Source organism: Pneumocystis jirovecii (assembly GCF_001477535.1).
Source record: "Pneumocystis jirovecii RU7 chromosome Unknown supercont1.11, whole genome shotgun sequence".
Lineage (NCBI taxonomy): Eukaryota > Fungi > Ascomycota > Pneumocystomycetes > Pneumocystales > Pneumocystaceae > Pneumocystis > Pneumocystis jirovecii.
In genome coordinates this window covers 233959-247926 of record NW_017264785.1, presented here as the reverse complement: position 1 = coordinate 247926, position 13968 = coordinate 233959, and the positions used below count along the sequence as shown (strand labels likewise).

At 30.8% G+C, this 13968-nt stretch overlaps 6 protein-coding genes across 6 annotated transcripts; 2 read left to right on the top strand and 4 right to left on the bottom strand.

Annotated features, from left to right (window-relative positions):
* Positions 1-813: 813 nt before the first annotated feature.
* Positions 814-3142, top strand: T551_02548 (uncharacterized protein; the record flags this gene model as incomplete). Its single annotated transcript, XM_018374811.1, has 11 exons — positions 814-1046; positions 1097-1462; positions 1511-1631; positions 1671-1829; positions 1875-1989; positions 2033-2093; positions 2139-2364; positions 2409-2629; positions 2677-2761; positions 2804-2929; positions 2972-3142. The coding sequence occupies 11 exons, from the start codon at positions 814-816 to the stop codon at positions 3140-3142; spliced, it is 1884 nt and encodes a 627-aa protein (XP_018229033.1).
* A 94-nt stretch (positions 3143-3236) lies between these two features.
* On the bottom strand, positions 3237-5188 carry T551_02547 (asparagine-tRNA ligase; the record flags this gene model as incomplete). Its single annotated transcript, XM_018374810.1, has 7 exons — positions 3237-3381; positions 3416-3528; positions 3568-3897; positions 3947-4138; positions 4182-4574; positions 4623-5119; positions 5167-5188. The coding sequence occupies 7 exons, from the start codon at positions 5186-5188 to the stop codon at positions 3237-3239; spliced, it is 1692 nt and encodes a 563-aa protein (XP_018229032.1).
* Positions 5189-5777: 589 nt separating this feature from the next.
* Positions 5778-7793, top strand: T551_02546 (uncharacterized protein; the record flags this gene model as incomplete). The annotated part of the gene is made up of 4 exons (XM_018374809.1): positions 5778-6170; positions 6219-6706; positions 6748-7413; positions 7454-7793. The coding sequence occupies 4 exons, from the start codon at positions 5778-5780 to the stop codon at positions 7791-7793; spliced, it is 1887 nt and encodes a 628-aa protein (XP_018229031.1).
* Positions 7794-8146: 353 nt separating this feature from the next.
* On the bottom strand, positions 8147-10642 carry T551_02545 (uncharacterized protein; the record flags this gene model as incomplete). The annotated part of the gene is made up of 9 exons (XM_018374808.1): positions 8147-8796; positions 8841-8953; positions 8993-9257; positions 9296-9368; positions 9412-9597; positions 9638-9819; positions 9866-10167; positions 10215-10455; positions 10504-10642. The coding sequence occupies 9 exons, from the start codon at positions 10640-10642 to the stop codon at positions 8147-8149; spliced, it is 2151 nt and encodes a 716-aa protein (XP_018229030.1).
* Positions 10643-10986: 344 nt separating this feature from the next.
* Positions 10987-11723, bottom strand: T551_02544 (Signal recognition particle receptor subunit beta; the record flags this gene model as incomplete). Its single annotated transcript, XM_018374807.1, has 2 exons — positions 10987-11523; positions 11574-11723. 2 exons carry the CDS (start codon positions 11721-11723, stop codon positions 10987-10989), a joined length of 687 nt encoding a protein of 228 aa, XP_018229029.1.
* Positions 11724-11859: 136 nt separating this feature from the next.
* Positions 11860-13708, bottom strand: T551_02543 (uncharacterized protein; the record flags this gene model as incomplete). The annotated part of the gene is made up of 5 exons (XM_018374806.1): positions 11860-12105; positions 12145-12787; positions 12835-12962; positions 13011-13362; positions 13404-13708. 5 exons carry the CDS (start codon positions 13706-13708, stop codon positions 11860-11862), a joined length of 1674 nt encoding a protein of 557 aa, XP_018229028.1.
* Positions 13709-13968: the final 260 nt, after the last annotated feature.

Below are 13968 nucleotides of genomic sequence, written 5' to 3'. Positions count from 1 at the left end.
CACTCTTTAAAAATATTAAAATATATTCTTGCACAAATACAAAACAAAAATAACTTATTTCGATTTACAATTGAAATCATACAATATATATATATATATATATATAAAGCATTGGAAAACCTACAGATTATAACTTAAGCTTCATAAATACTAAGTTACAAAAAAAGGGAACGTTTAGCACGCTTATTTTTCATCATAATAAGTTCATTAACAACAAATACTTAAACGAATTCTCAGCATAATTATTCAGATAAAACAATAACATTAAATACAAATAGTGTTAAGAAAAACATAAAATACAGCTATGCACATATCCAGGAACATTATGGAGAATAAAATACTATACATACTTCTAGAAGCGTTATAGAAAATACAATATTAAAAATATCTTGCCTATATCAACCGAAAACCTTTCAACAGAATCATTTATAAGGTAAAACAGCATGCTATGTTTAGAAAAACACAAATCATCAGTGAATAATACAAAGCTTATAAAAAAAAATTTAAGTATTAAACTTAAATATATTTGGGAGTTAACTAGTTATTGGTTAAATTCATTAAAGAATAGTAGATTTATTGGAGAACCATATTGTAGACAATTGTTTTATACAAAAAAAAAGAAGAAAAACTACTGTTCATATTTACATAACTGACCTATCTATTTTTTCACTCCGATTTATAGTTTTTTCCTTTCACTTTTTCGTTTATTAGCGATCAAATATCAACGTCAGGGACGTTGTGCAATAATCTAATAGAAAACCAAAATACAAAAAAAGTGTAAAAAACAAAAATCCAATAAAAAACGTACAAAAAATGCCAGAATTACTGGATAAAATTGTAGTTAAACCAAAAAGAACAATAGAAAACCGCAAAAAAGAACAGGAACAAAGTTCACGAGAAAAACGGAGAAGTATATCAAAAGAAAGACATTTTGAACGTGGATCATTAGAAGATTATATATATCATGATTCCCAAAAAGGGGATTTAACATCGGATGAATATGAGATGCTAAACTGGAGAAAAAAGCGGCAAGCAGAGCGATCAAGGTCAAATTTACAAGCAAAACGTTTTTTTTCTTTAAAAATAATAAGTATAGGCAAGAGAAAAGCACTGGAGAGAAAAGAAAAAGTGTAAAATTAAATGTTGGAGTTGATCATAGCCCAACATCAACATGTCCTACATTTTTATCCATCAAACCATCATCCAGGTCATCTCGTACACAAAAACCTCTTTTTAAATCTCTCCGTTTCTTCTCCAGTGCTGGAAGGATTTCGCAATCATCTATTCGATCAACAAGTAATTTGGAACAAAAGCTATCACGGCGAAAAGACGTATGTAAACAGAAAAACAAAGAAACATTACGTTTTTCTTCTCAACAAAAGCCAACATTATTAACCCTTTCATCATCCAAAATACCCATTGAAAAACGGAAAGTTGGACGCCCAAAAAAGATTAAGATTAGGTAATTATTTAAACAATATAGGAACTTTTTAACAATTAATTTAATCAGTCCTATTAAAAACTATATGAAAAAAACAAAATTCGACATGAACACTCCCAATTTATATACAGGAAAAGCTACAAACATACACATTCAACAGCAACTATCATCACAAGAAGACCCTACAAAAGTAAGGAATCAAAGTAATGTAATTTTTATTAATTTATAGTACAATGAGGATTTTTGTTCTGCGTGTAAAAGACACGGACGGTTTCTTTGTTGCGAATCATGTCCTAGATCATTTCATTTCTCATGTATCGAACCGCCTATTGATGAAAACTGTCTTCCAGAAGATTCATGGCATTGTACACTCTGTAGAACAAAACGTGTATGTTTTAATCTACTAGTTTAATTATCTATTAATTTTCTTTAGTTTCCACCACCCAAACAGCCTCGAGGAATCTTCGCCTTTTTAATGGAATATATCATAAGAAACAATCCTAAAGAATTCAGCCTTCCTCTTAATATTCGAGAATATTTTGAAGGAGGTTTGTTTCTCCATAAATATCTCTTAAATTAACTTATTGATAGTATCAACTGGGCCTAATGGTGAATATCAGGACATAATGGAGCATAAAAATCAAAAATTCGGGTAAGCATACACAGTTTTTTTTAAATTTATTCAAAATATTATAAGTCGTCAAAAACTCATGGAAGAAAGAGACCCGTTTCAGCTGGAAGATAAAAATGGGAACCCTATACTTTGTTACAAATGTTCCCAAAATGCAATGAATGGAAAAGCTATTGTTTCTTGTGATTATTGTTCTCTTCATTGGCACATTGATTGTATTGATCCACCTATGAGTAGTATACCATCTGCATCACGAAAATGGATGTGTCCAAATCATGCATACCATGTAACTGTAAGCATTACATTTTATCATTACATGCTTAATTTTTTATGCAGCCTAAAATACGACAACCTAAAAAATCAAGAATCTTAGATGTATGTTTAAAAAGAGGCTTTAAAAACAATGGGAACATAGAAATTGATAACACAGAAGAAGAAGAAGAAGAACAAAAGAAGCGAAAAAAAATATCATTCGATGATTCGTATATTATAAATAATATACGATACCGATTACCTGAAAGTGGAGTTAAACTAGATTTCTTGGATAAAGTTAGAACGTATTTATGAATTTGTTCTTTTTTTAAGCATATTTATCTAAATTTAGATTACGTAAATCTCAATCAACTCAAAAATCTCAACTGACTCAAAATTCTTTAAATAACAACAAAACTCAATCAAATTCGTTAGAAGTATTTTTTCATAACATACAAAAAACAGCTAATAAGAACAAGGACATACTACCGGATACATTAGGCCCATTAGAACGGGAAATTATTAAAGACTTCGTACAACTTGGACTAGTTGAAGTAACTCCACAGGACCATAAAAATCTTACATCGTTAATTACAATTGCTCAAGTAAAAAATTATATATCTTTTCCTTAAAACTAACAAAAACAGACAGAACTTGAAGCTTATGAAAATTTTGGAAAAAACGAAAATTCCCAGAAAAACAATGTAACAACAGAACAAATAATTTCTGATGAAGAACATGCACAAGTTCTTACGATAAAAAAATTAATAAAAATTAAAGGATATTCTGCACTAGTAAAATTTCTAACTACATATTAAATATTTAGGTGATTTTATTAATCAGAAAATTTCAAATATTTCTCTAAATTAAATAAATATTTACAATAGAAAAATATAAATAATAATTAAATCCTTACGGTTTACATCTCCCAGTAAACCTTGGATACAAACTGCATTCCTTTACAGTATTTCTATTTGTTATCCATGCCAATATCCTTTCTAAACCAACTCCATACCCACCATGAGGACATGTACCATATTTTCTTAAATCAAGATACCTATATTATCAATTAAAAAATAACAAGATATAACAAAACGAACCAATAATATGGTGAAGGGTCAATATTTTCTCTTTTAAATGCTTCTATTAACTCATCAAAATCAAAAATTCTCATACTACCACCAACCACTTCCCCAACGCCAGGCTAAACTGTTAGTATAAACATAAAAATAAAACAACATACAAACAACAAATCAACACTTTCTGTAAAGTCAGTATTCCCAGAGATACGTTTCATATAAAATGATTTCAAAGTAGCAGGAAATTCTATTAAAAAAATAGGTTGTTGAATTTGATCAACTATTTTCCTCTCTGCAAATTCAGTAATATCTTCGCCAAATATATAATGTTCGCCATTAGAATTCAAAATATCATGTTCATTGCAATATTTAATAGCATCAACATATTTCATTCGCAAAAAAGGTCTTTGCGGCTTTTTAAAATTAGGATTTAAATTCTCTATCAAAGGAGATGCAATGAAATCCTCCAAAAGCAAATCCAAGGAAAGACATATCTACCATATATTATTTAAAATCAAAAAAAAAAACCTAAAATTAAATTACAAATTCTTCTAAATGATCCAAAAATTCATCAAATGACAAAAATGCTAACTCCGCTTCCATATGTGAAAACTCAGAAAGATGACGCCTAGTATGAGACAACTCTGCCCTAAAACTCTCTTGAATACAATAAACATTTCCCAATGAAGGCAAACATGTTTCTAAATACAACTGACTAGATTGTGTCAAATAAGCCTTTCAATCTTAGCCAAAAACACAAAACTCAAAAAAAACACACCTTCTCACCATAATAATTCAAATCAAAAAGTGTAGCACCACCTTCTACTTGCGTCTGTACTAAACATGGAGGTGTTACTTCCATAAACCCCATTTTTTCATAAACAGCTCTAAATACAGCTAAGAGACGAGCCCGAACCTTCAGAACTGAACTAGATATTTCCCCACGTATTACAAAGTGACGCTGATCATATAAAACTTGCGATTCTGCTTCAACATTAAGTTTATTAGTAAAACAGAGATCTCCTCCAGGAGCTTTTTGAATAATTTCAAAATAAGTAACATGCAACTCATGGTTATCCGGAGCAGTTTTCCCATCAGGTAATACTGTAATTGTCCCATAAAATGTAAGAGTTGTCTCAACTGTAAGAGTTAAAGCATGAGAAGTTCGTGCCTAAAACAATATCACAATTAACTATCAGATAAACATAAATATTTATACCATATTCCCACTTATTACACATTGAAGATACCCAGTCCCATCACGAAGAATAACAAAAATCAAATCTTTTTGATGTCGTAAACGATGAATCCATCCCGAAACCTTAACAAACATTGTTCGAAAATCTTTTGCCTGACGAATCTTAATATTCACAGACTTATCAAGGTCCTTATTTTTATCAAAAACACTATTTCCAACATGATCCCACTGCTCATGTTCTTTTTTATTAGTAGACTCTTGAATTTTCATATGACACAAAGTCTCTTCCAATTTTTGCTGCTTCTTTAAAAAAATAGAATAAGCCTTTTTAGCCTTCTTAAGGCCTGTAGCTGTAATTTCTTTATATTCATCATCTGGTACTTTTCGAATATATATCTTTGCATAATCATTGCCAATTTCAAAAGCTTTTAACACTGTACGAAGCGGATTTTCAATAGAACCACCATCCTTATCGTCTACTCCAGCAGTTTCATCAACATAAAGACACAATGGAGCATCTAATTCCCTTCTTTTAGCAATTTTCCCTTAATATCACTTAACAAACCAAAATCTTGTTTTTCATCCATTTTAAGTGTTTTTTTTTTTGATTTTCAAAAAAAATAAGCAAAATCAGAAAAAGAATAAAAATATATTAAAATTTAAAGCAAATCTAAAGGAAATTATAGAAACTTAATCTTTTAGCTTATTCCGACTTAATTCAACCGCAGACGTTCGGAACCGATTCAACTTCGAAATATAAAAATACAAAATTGCTATCAAAAATAAAAAATAAAGGTATAAATACAAATATGTGAGTTAATTGGAAATTATAAACCAATTTTCATTAGATTAAATAAGAATTTCTTTTTTTTCCTCTGCTAAACAACTTTATAACGAATATTAAAAACCAAAAAACATTTATTTCAACTTTAAAACGATTAAAATTTCTAGCACTATTATTGAGAAAGAATAAACACTTCATATGTAAATACAAAACTGCTTGTTTCTTTTTGGGATTTATTCATACAAAATTTCGAAAAAAACAAGACAAAAAATACAATCTTTTTTCAGAATTTTAAATCTTTTTTCTTTAAACAAAAAACTTTCATACAAAACAGAAAAAATTCTTTGTATCAAGTTGTATTTATATCATTTTTCTTGAGAAAGTAATTTAACATGCACAATGAACATGAAAGCACTGAGTCACAGCATCACGACATAATTGAATACAAAAAAGATACATCCATTAAAACGAATGATCAGAGAGAAGACATTTCTGTAAAGAACATGTCACAAACTACAGCTCAAGATACTAACTACATGCTTAACCAGCAAAACTTCCCTGTAATTCTTCCTTCTCAACATTCAATAACCTCTCCTTTCACACCACACACTACATCTTTTTCGTCACATAACCTCGGAATCAGCGCATATCCAACCAATTCATCTACAACAGCGGGATACACAGAAATTAGTGCACCAGGGCTTATAGACTCACAATTTTCTATTTTTCCTCAATTTTACAGCAACATTTCTCTTCCATCTAATATTCCTAAACTAGGAAGAACTGTATGTTTTTTATATACGGAATACTCTGCATTTTCTAAGCTTTAGTAGGTGTACATTGGAAATATTCCTAGTGAAACAACAGTGAATGAGATTCTATCACAAGTTAAAACCGGACCAATTGAATCAGTTCGACTTCTTCCAGACAAAAATTGTGCATTTATATCATTTCTAGACGCATCTCCTGCAACTTTATTTTACGAAGAAGCAATCATAAAAAAATTAAGCTTTCATGGTAAAGAAGCAAAAATTGGTTGGGGAAAACCGAGCTCTGTGTCTTCAACAGTAATGTTAGCGGTCCAACAATCAGGTGCAACAAGAAATGTTTATCTAGGGAATCTTCCAGAAAACATTACAGAAGAAGAAATAAGAGAAGATTTAAGCAAATTTGGAACAATCGATCAAATTAAAATCATTAAAAATAAAGGAATCGGGTTTGTTCATTTTCTTAACATATCTAATGCAATGAAAGCTGTCCAACAGCTTCCTATGGAGCATAAATGGTCAAATCGTAAAATATCTTACGGAAAAGATCGATGGTATGTATATACTCATATGTTTATTCCTTAACTATTTATAGTGCACAACCTTTCAAACAACAGCACACAGTCTCTCAAGACCCTATTTTATTGAATAATATTAATACAAATCAATTAACATCCCAAATGGCTTCCATGAACTTAATTATTCCTAATTATCCAAGTTATCAGGATTTAGGGCATTCTAGCACTAACTCTCAATCTATAGTTGGAAACAGAACTGTTTATCTAGGAAATATCCATCCGGAAACAACTGTAGAAGAAATTTGTAATGCTGTTAGAGGAGGAATCTTGCATCAAATTAAATACTTTCCTGAAAAACATATTTGCTTTGTCACGTTTGTTAGTCCAGCTTCATCAATATTATTTTACAACATATCCATTATTCATGGTTTAATCATTCATAATCGAAAAATAAAAGTGGGGTTTGGAAAACATTCTGGCCTTTTACCGTCATCTATTGCAATTGCTGTTGCTTCAGGCGCAACTAGAAATATTTATATTGGAAATATTAATGAAAATGTAACCATAGTTAAGCTTAAAAAAGACTTTTCTCAATGGGGAGAAACAGAGTTGGTTAACATACTAAAAGAGAAGAATTGTGCTTTTGTAAATTTCACAAATATAGGGGATGCAATAAGAGCCATTGAAGGCATAAAATCCAAAGAAGATTATAAAAAGTTTAGAATTAACTTCGGCAAAGACAGGTATTTAGAATTCAGAAAAAAAGTTTTTTAATATCTTTAGATGTGGAAATCCTCCAAAACAGATCATTAACCATAATGATAAAATACCATTATCTCAGCCTAAAATTCCACATACAAGCTATAATATGTTTCCTTCACTAGAACCTCAATATACTACAAATATCGTAGAAACAACACATCCAGAGCAGAAGTTTCAAAATGAAATTCCGTATTATACCAATTTTCCTCTAAATGAAAACAATAGCAATATTAATGCACATGAAAAGCCTCTCTCGCCTTTATTATACAACTTGATACCTTATAACGATACTTCAACTAATGACAATAGCCAGCTGACATATGGAATAACATTTAATCACAAAATAAATAAAGCCAAATAGGATTGATTTCCATATTATGAATGAATTATAAGCAATATTTTAAGGATATCTTAGCTTCCTATAAATGGTATCTTTTATGAAAATCAAATATACATTAAATCTCAAAATTATATCAAATATAGAAGCCTGCAACTGTACTAAGCATTCTATTTTGATATATTTACGTCTAGGCAAAACAACAAAAGTTATCAAATTTGGTATATTTTTTAATATTATATGAAAAACAATTTTCACAAATTATCATTATTTTTAAGGCCTTAAAATAAAAATTCCAACAGATTTTTTTTAACATATTAAAACATAATTATATAATATTTTAAACCATAACATTTTAAGAAACATTTATTAATAGTCTAAATCTCATCCAACAAGACATCTCGACAACCCTTATTCAAATCCTCATGAAACGGAAAAAAATCGTATAAATAATAATAATTGACTAAATGACCTTTAATATAGCCAAAGCCATCATTATAGGATTGTTTCGTTGTATTAATAACACCTAATCCATTATTTTTTCCTACCCCTGTACACCAAAAATCCCTACAATTTGACAAAACACCGTTATTAAAAGGATTTTTGACTCTATTTGAAACTAGTGTAAACCTCAATGCAAAAATATTTGCTATTTTTAAAAAATGATAAACACCCAGAAATTTTAATAGTGTCCAAAAAATATTTTTTTTTTTACGAAAATAATGATAATGTGAACATTGATTATTCAAAGTAGTCTCTAACCTACTAGCTACACTTCCATTGCGAAAATTATGTTCCACTTCATTCATAAAACCATACTTATACAAATTTCTTGCCTCATTTGTAGTTATAGATAACGAAATTTGAAAAAATTGAACAGCCAGAAGTAACATAACCCAGACAAACTGTAAAATAACCCATAATGCTAATATAGTTGTAAAAGAATCTAGTAAAAAAGGTTTACAAAGCAGCTCTGACGAAACGAAGCATCCTTTAGGCAATCCAGAAATACTCAAAACACCGTAATCTATATATTAATCAGCGAATATAGATTCGACATAAAAAAAATACGAATGAACAATAAACGAATGAAAAGAACAATCCCTATTTGCAACATCACAATATAAATGATAAATGATTTATGATTCTTTAAACCTATACAATTCCCAGCCCAAGGACAATGACTAAAAAATCAGCCTTTACGATAAACCATCATTACATACTGATCAAAACGCGCTACACATCTTGAACATAATTTACAATGTCTACTTCTTAACGGTCTTCGTAAATAACAAAAAATACAATAATTCTCTATCATAAACAATTTTTCTTTAACCAAATGCTCTATAATTTCCCTTTGTTCTTCAATTCCTTGTGGTTTAGGTATATATCCTGGATTTGAAAACACAGTATAAAAAAAACAAACAATAGAAACAGAAGAAACAATAAAAAGTAAAATATTAAGAAAAAAACCAAGCTCCCAAGTAGCTAAAATTATTAAAATAATTTACGTAAAACATACATACTTGGAAGTAAAACAAATATCCATCGAAGAATAACCCAAGCTAATGTTCCGAAAAATATACCACTAAGATATTTCTATACAACTAAAAAATAAAGCTTAAAACAGCACTTAACTCACTGTTTTATGAATAACAAAAAGAGGATCTGATTCTATTGAAATAATTTTAACAAAAAACTGATGAAAAGCCATCGAAAGTAATAACACCAGAAATATGGATATATATATATATACCGCTGTCAGGATCCATATTAAAAAACCAATAACAAAAAACGGTCCAAAAAATAAAACCATATTAGAACTTTTCTAAAATACTTAGCAACTATTTAATAAAATTAAACCTTACAGAAGTTAATAATCGTCTTCTTAGATTTCCAGAAGCATCTCTTCCAGCCTCATACAATGCCCTTTTCCAAAGCCCATAACAATTCATTTCTTTCGCTATTCTTTCGGGCGTTTTACCATTATATTCTTTTGCAAACACATCTGAGCCAGCTTCAACTAATCTTTTAATACACACTTTATTACCTAAAGCAAAATAAAGTTTCCTAAAAGAAATAGAATTATTCTTTACCTTTTACAATCGCCCAATGAAGAGCAGTCATTCCTTGCTTATCTTGCAATTTAACGTCAGCACCCCAGCGGAGAAGCATATCAACAATTAATTCATCCCCATTATACGCAGCCCATATAAGCGGTGTACGATCATTATCATCTAAACAATCAACTTGAATATTTTGATGAAGAAGATAGAGAACAAGCATCACACTTGAGCAATGAGTTGCCAAATGAAGCGCTGTAAACCCCTGCACATCTGTAAAATGCAAACATGCCCCATGATGAAGCAACATATGAACTGTATACAAATTTCCATTCCTAATATAATTTAACAAGATCTAAATCCAAAAACACATAAAATTCACTTTGCTGCCCAGTGCAAAGGAGTTGCATGAAATTCACCATCCTGTGCATTTACATCCACACCATTCAATACAAGATATCGCACAACATCCACATGATCATTAATCGAAGCCCAGTGAAGTGCTGTTACACCCTGATCATCTAACACATTCGGCATAATTTCCCCTGATTTACACATATGTTCAATCAAATCCAAATTCCCCTGTTTAGATGCCATAAAAAACATATCAAGAGGAGAAATTGCTTTCATCTAGTGAGTGTTCAATCATATTTTTTTATAAAACTACCAACCCTGTTGATTTTCATATTTTCCTCCAATACCCAATGCTTTTTCGTCGCTCAACTTTGCCAAAACAAACTCAGACTTAGGTAATACAATTCCATGTTGTTGAACATCTCTACAATGTAAGCCATCAACTGTTTTCACCATAAAAACAATTTATAAAATATCTGCAATCGACAATCCCGAAAACCTATACATAGCAAAATTAAAATGATTTTAAAAAATAAAAAAAGATTAACCAAAAAAGACCATAAACTTCATTTGAGCTGAAAATATTACACAAGAATATGTCCTCTGCATAAAAACAAGAAATACTGTTATTAGTATACAAATTATAGTATATATATCTTTGAAGAAAAAAAGAATGCAGAAGAAATATAATAAAGAAATAAAAAGATTATCCTAAATGTTTTAACTCCGATATCGCCTTTTATTAGTAGAAAAACAAAATTGACAAAATATCTACAAAAGAACCCAGTATTGCACCTAAATTAAGATATAGAACGAAGCATCCACTCAGTCCAACTAGAAAAACGATCATTTTCGACGCTTCCGCTTAAAACAACAATATTGAGCCCCCGTATATCATTCAATTGAACCTTCCCCTCTGCATTCATCAACCAATCATCATCATCATCTTTCTCATCCATTTCAGCAATACTTTTTGAACGAGAAAATGAAATTTCTTCAAGATTTTCCTCAAGAATAGATGATATCTTTGATGCTGATAAAGATGTAAATAAATCATCTTTATTTGCAGCAATCAAAAGTGATCTAATTTTCTTAACACGCAGATCTTTTAAAAGTAAATAAAGCTGTTGAGCAACATGGTGTGCATTCTTTATAATTATTGAAGAATCAACCATAAAAATAACAGATTGAAGATGATCAGTTTCACGAAACATATGATAAAATTTAGAATGACCAGGAAAATCAATCAAAATTACTTTTTTTCCAGGAAAAAAGCAAGATACAGATTCATTGGGACAAATCGACATATAAGACTTTTGTTTAGAGCCATAACATAACTATATAAATTGTTCTAGTACAAAGAATTAAGTTAAAAAATATCACATACTTTTGTAAAAAAAGCAGTTTTTCCAGAACCTTGAACACCCAAAATTCCAATCTTTTTCAAAATTCTATGTTTCCAATAAAATGAAACAAAAAAAATAGACAAAATCAAACAAAACCCTGTTGAAAATAGACTTAACAAGAATACTTGCATTGCTTGTCTGAATCCAAGTATATCACGTAAATCGAAACAGAAGTAAAAACAGGAAAAAAAATAAGAAATAAAATACAAAAGATGCATTCTTTTTTTATACTAACAGTAATGTTACACTTAAACAACATGAAGGGTATCATGAAGAACTCATCCGTAGTCTTTCTTCTACTCGAATACGATGACTACGGTTCTTCAAATGAATTTCAAAATTTTCAACAGTTAAAGCAGGCCCAGGAATGTATAATTTTCCAGGACAATCATTGCAACGAATACGTACAATCGTCTCAGTGGTACTATTTCCCTGTCGGACAAAGCCTTCAAAACGATCATGAGGATAACGTTGACGAAGTGCATCTAACGCAACAGCAAGCCATGAAGGAAGCTAAAAATGTTAAACAACAACAAAATAAAGAAAAATTACAGGAAGAGACGGAGAAACCAAGCCGCTAGGTGGGGATGAATGGGATTTTATGTCAGAGATAGTTGCCAAAAATTCCTTTAAACGAGGTATCTTAAATTTTAAAATATAACGAGAGGCTGAAGGACTCATTGAAGGCGAAAATGCGTAATGTTGAACTGGTGTTTTCATTCGTATATCACGAGGTGGTAGTGGTGGTGTTCGTTGTCTCTCATTCAACATTTTTTCCAAGTCATCATCATCATTCAAACCAGGAATTGGCACTTTATTAATTCCATATTGATCAATATGAAAATTTTCTGGAACCAAAATACTATGCGTAATTGGCGTACGTTGAGTCTTAAGCCGTTCATTAAACTCTGGAAGCTGTATACCTCGACGGGCACGAATCTGACGTCTCTTACGACGTGCATCTCTCTCATTTTCTTTATTCTGTTTCTCTACTTCGGATTCCGAAAGCTCATACAAAACAGGCGAATATTCATTCAATGCCTCTGCGGGACGCAATATAGATGAAACTGTAGGAAGTATTGCTGTCTTAATATCTTCATCCTCAATAGGCCCACCATCAAAAGGATATCCAACAAGAAACAACGATTTCGTATACATTTGTGCTTGCTCTCGAATCGAATGAGCAATTGCCGTTCTAAAAACATTCAGCATACAACTCAACATACAATTTCAATGCCGTACTTAAATTCACCAATTAAAGCAAGTTCATGACACATTCTTTCGGCAAAAACCTCCGGATCATTATATGGATTATTAATATCCCATTCAAACGTATCTACTAAATTGTATTGAGCAATAATAATATCTAACTTTACAACTATTCATCTCTGTAACAAGATAACAAAAAAGAAGCACACCTTAACTTGAATCCGCATATCATCATCTTTATACGCTGTATAAGGCTGTTCTGATGCCAAAAATGTACTCGAAAGTTCCGAATTATGCACAGAATCGTCTAAAATATGATGGTGATGATATTCACTCAATTGATCTGTAATACATTTCGCAATAGAAGTAGCAAAATATGGTTGAGGTGGCAAACTAAAGTCCTCACACAAAACCTCCGCAAATTGCTCTGGAGAAATAGACACTTCATGAAGATTCCATGTAAAAGTATCCCGCAAACGATGCCGATCTGAATCAACCTCAATACGTACAGGAACTAATAACTCTGGACGCTGAGACTGAATCAACATAATTTCCTTGGGACTGAACATTTAAAAATCAAAAAAAAAAGCACAGAAGCTTACATCCTAAACCGATTCACCCTACTTTTCATATTTCTATGTTCGTGAGGGTATAACATACGAGGTTTCAGTCCTGTCCATCCATTTCCATATCCTGCATATCCTGTACCAAAAACCTGTATTGATCCCTCAATACCTGATGATCGAAGCTTCATAATCCTGCTAAGACGTAGCAACTCTCCTTTTTTCTGACGAATCAGCTCTAACTGGCGTTCTTGTTGTTCCTGTAATATTTGCTGATAAGCTTCATCCCTTTGCTCAACTCCACTCAAAACTTGACATTCAGTCTGAGAAAAATCTGCTGCCATTTCAGATCATTTCCATTAGGATCTTCTGGTTATTCTAGGCATACTAAAGCAGCTCAATTGCCTGTAATATTTTTATGTCGTCGATGAGCAAAGTCTGCCTTAAAATTTTCGAAGCACAGCGATAACTACACAATTTTAATAAGAATTAAAAGGTATCTAAAAATCAAAGAATAAACCAGCTTTTAACAAGAATATAGATAATATAAAGTGAAACAAAGTGGAATAACATCTAGTGTTTTTTCTGGCAAAAAAAACCCGAC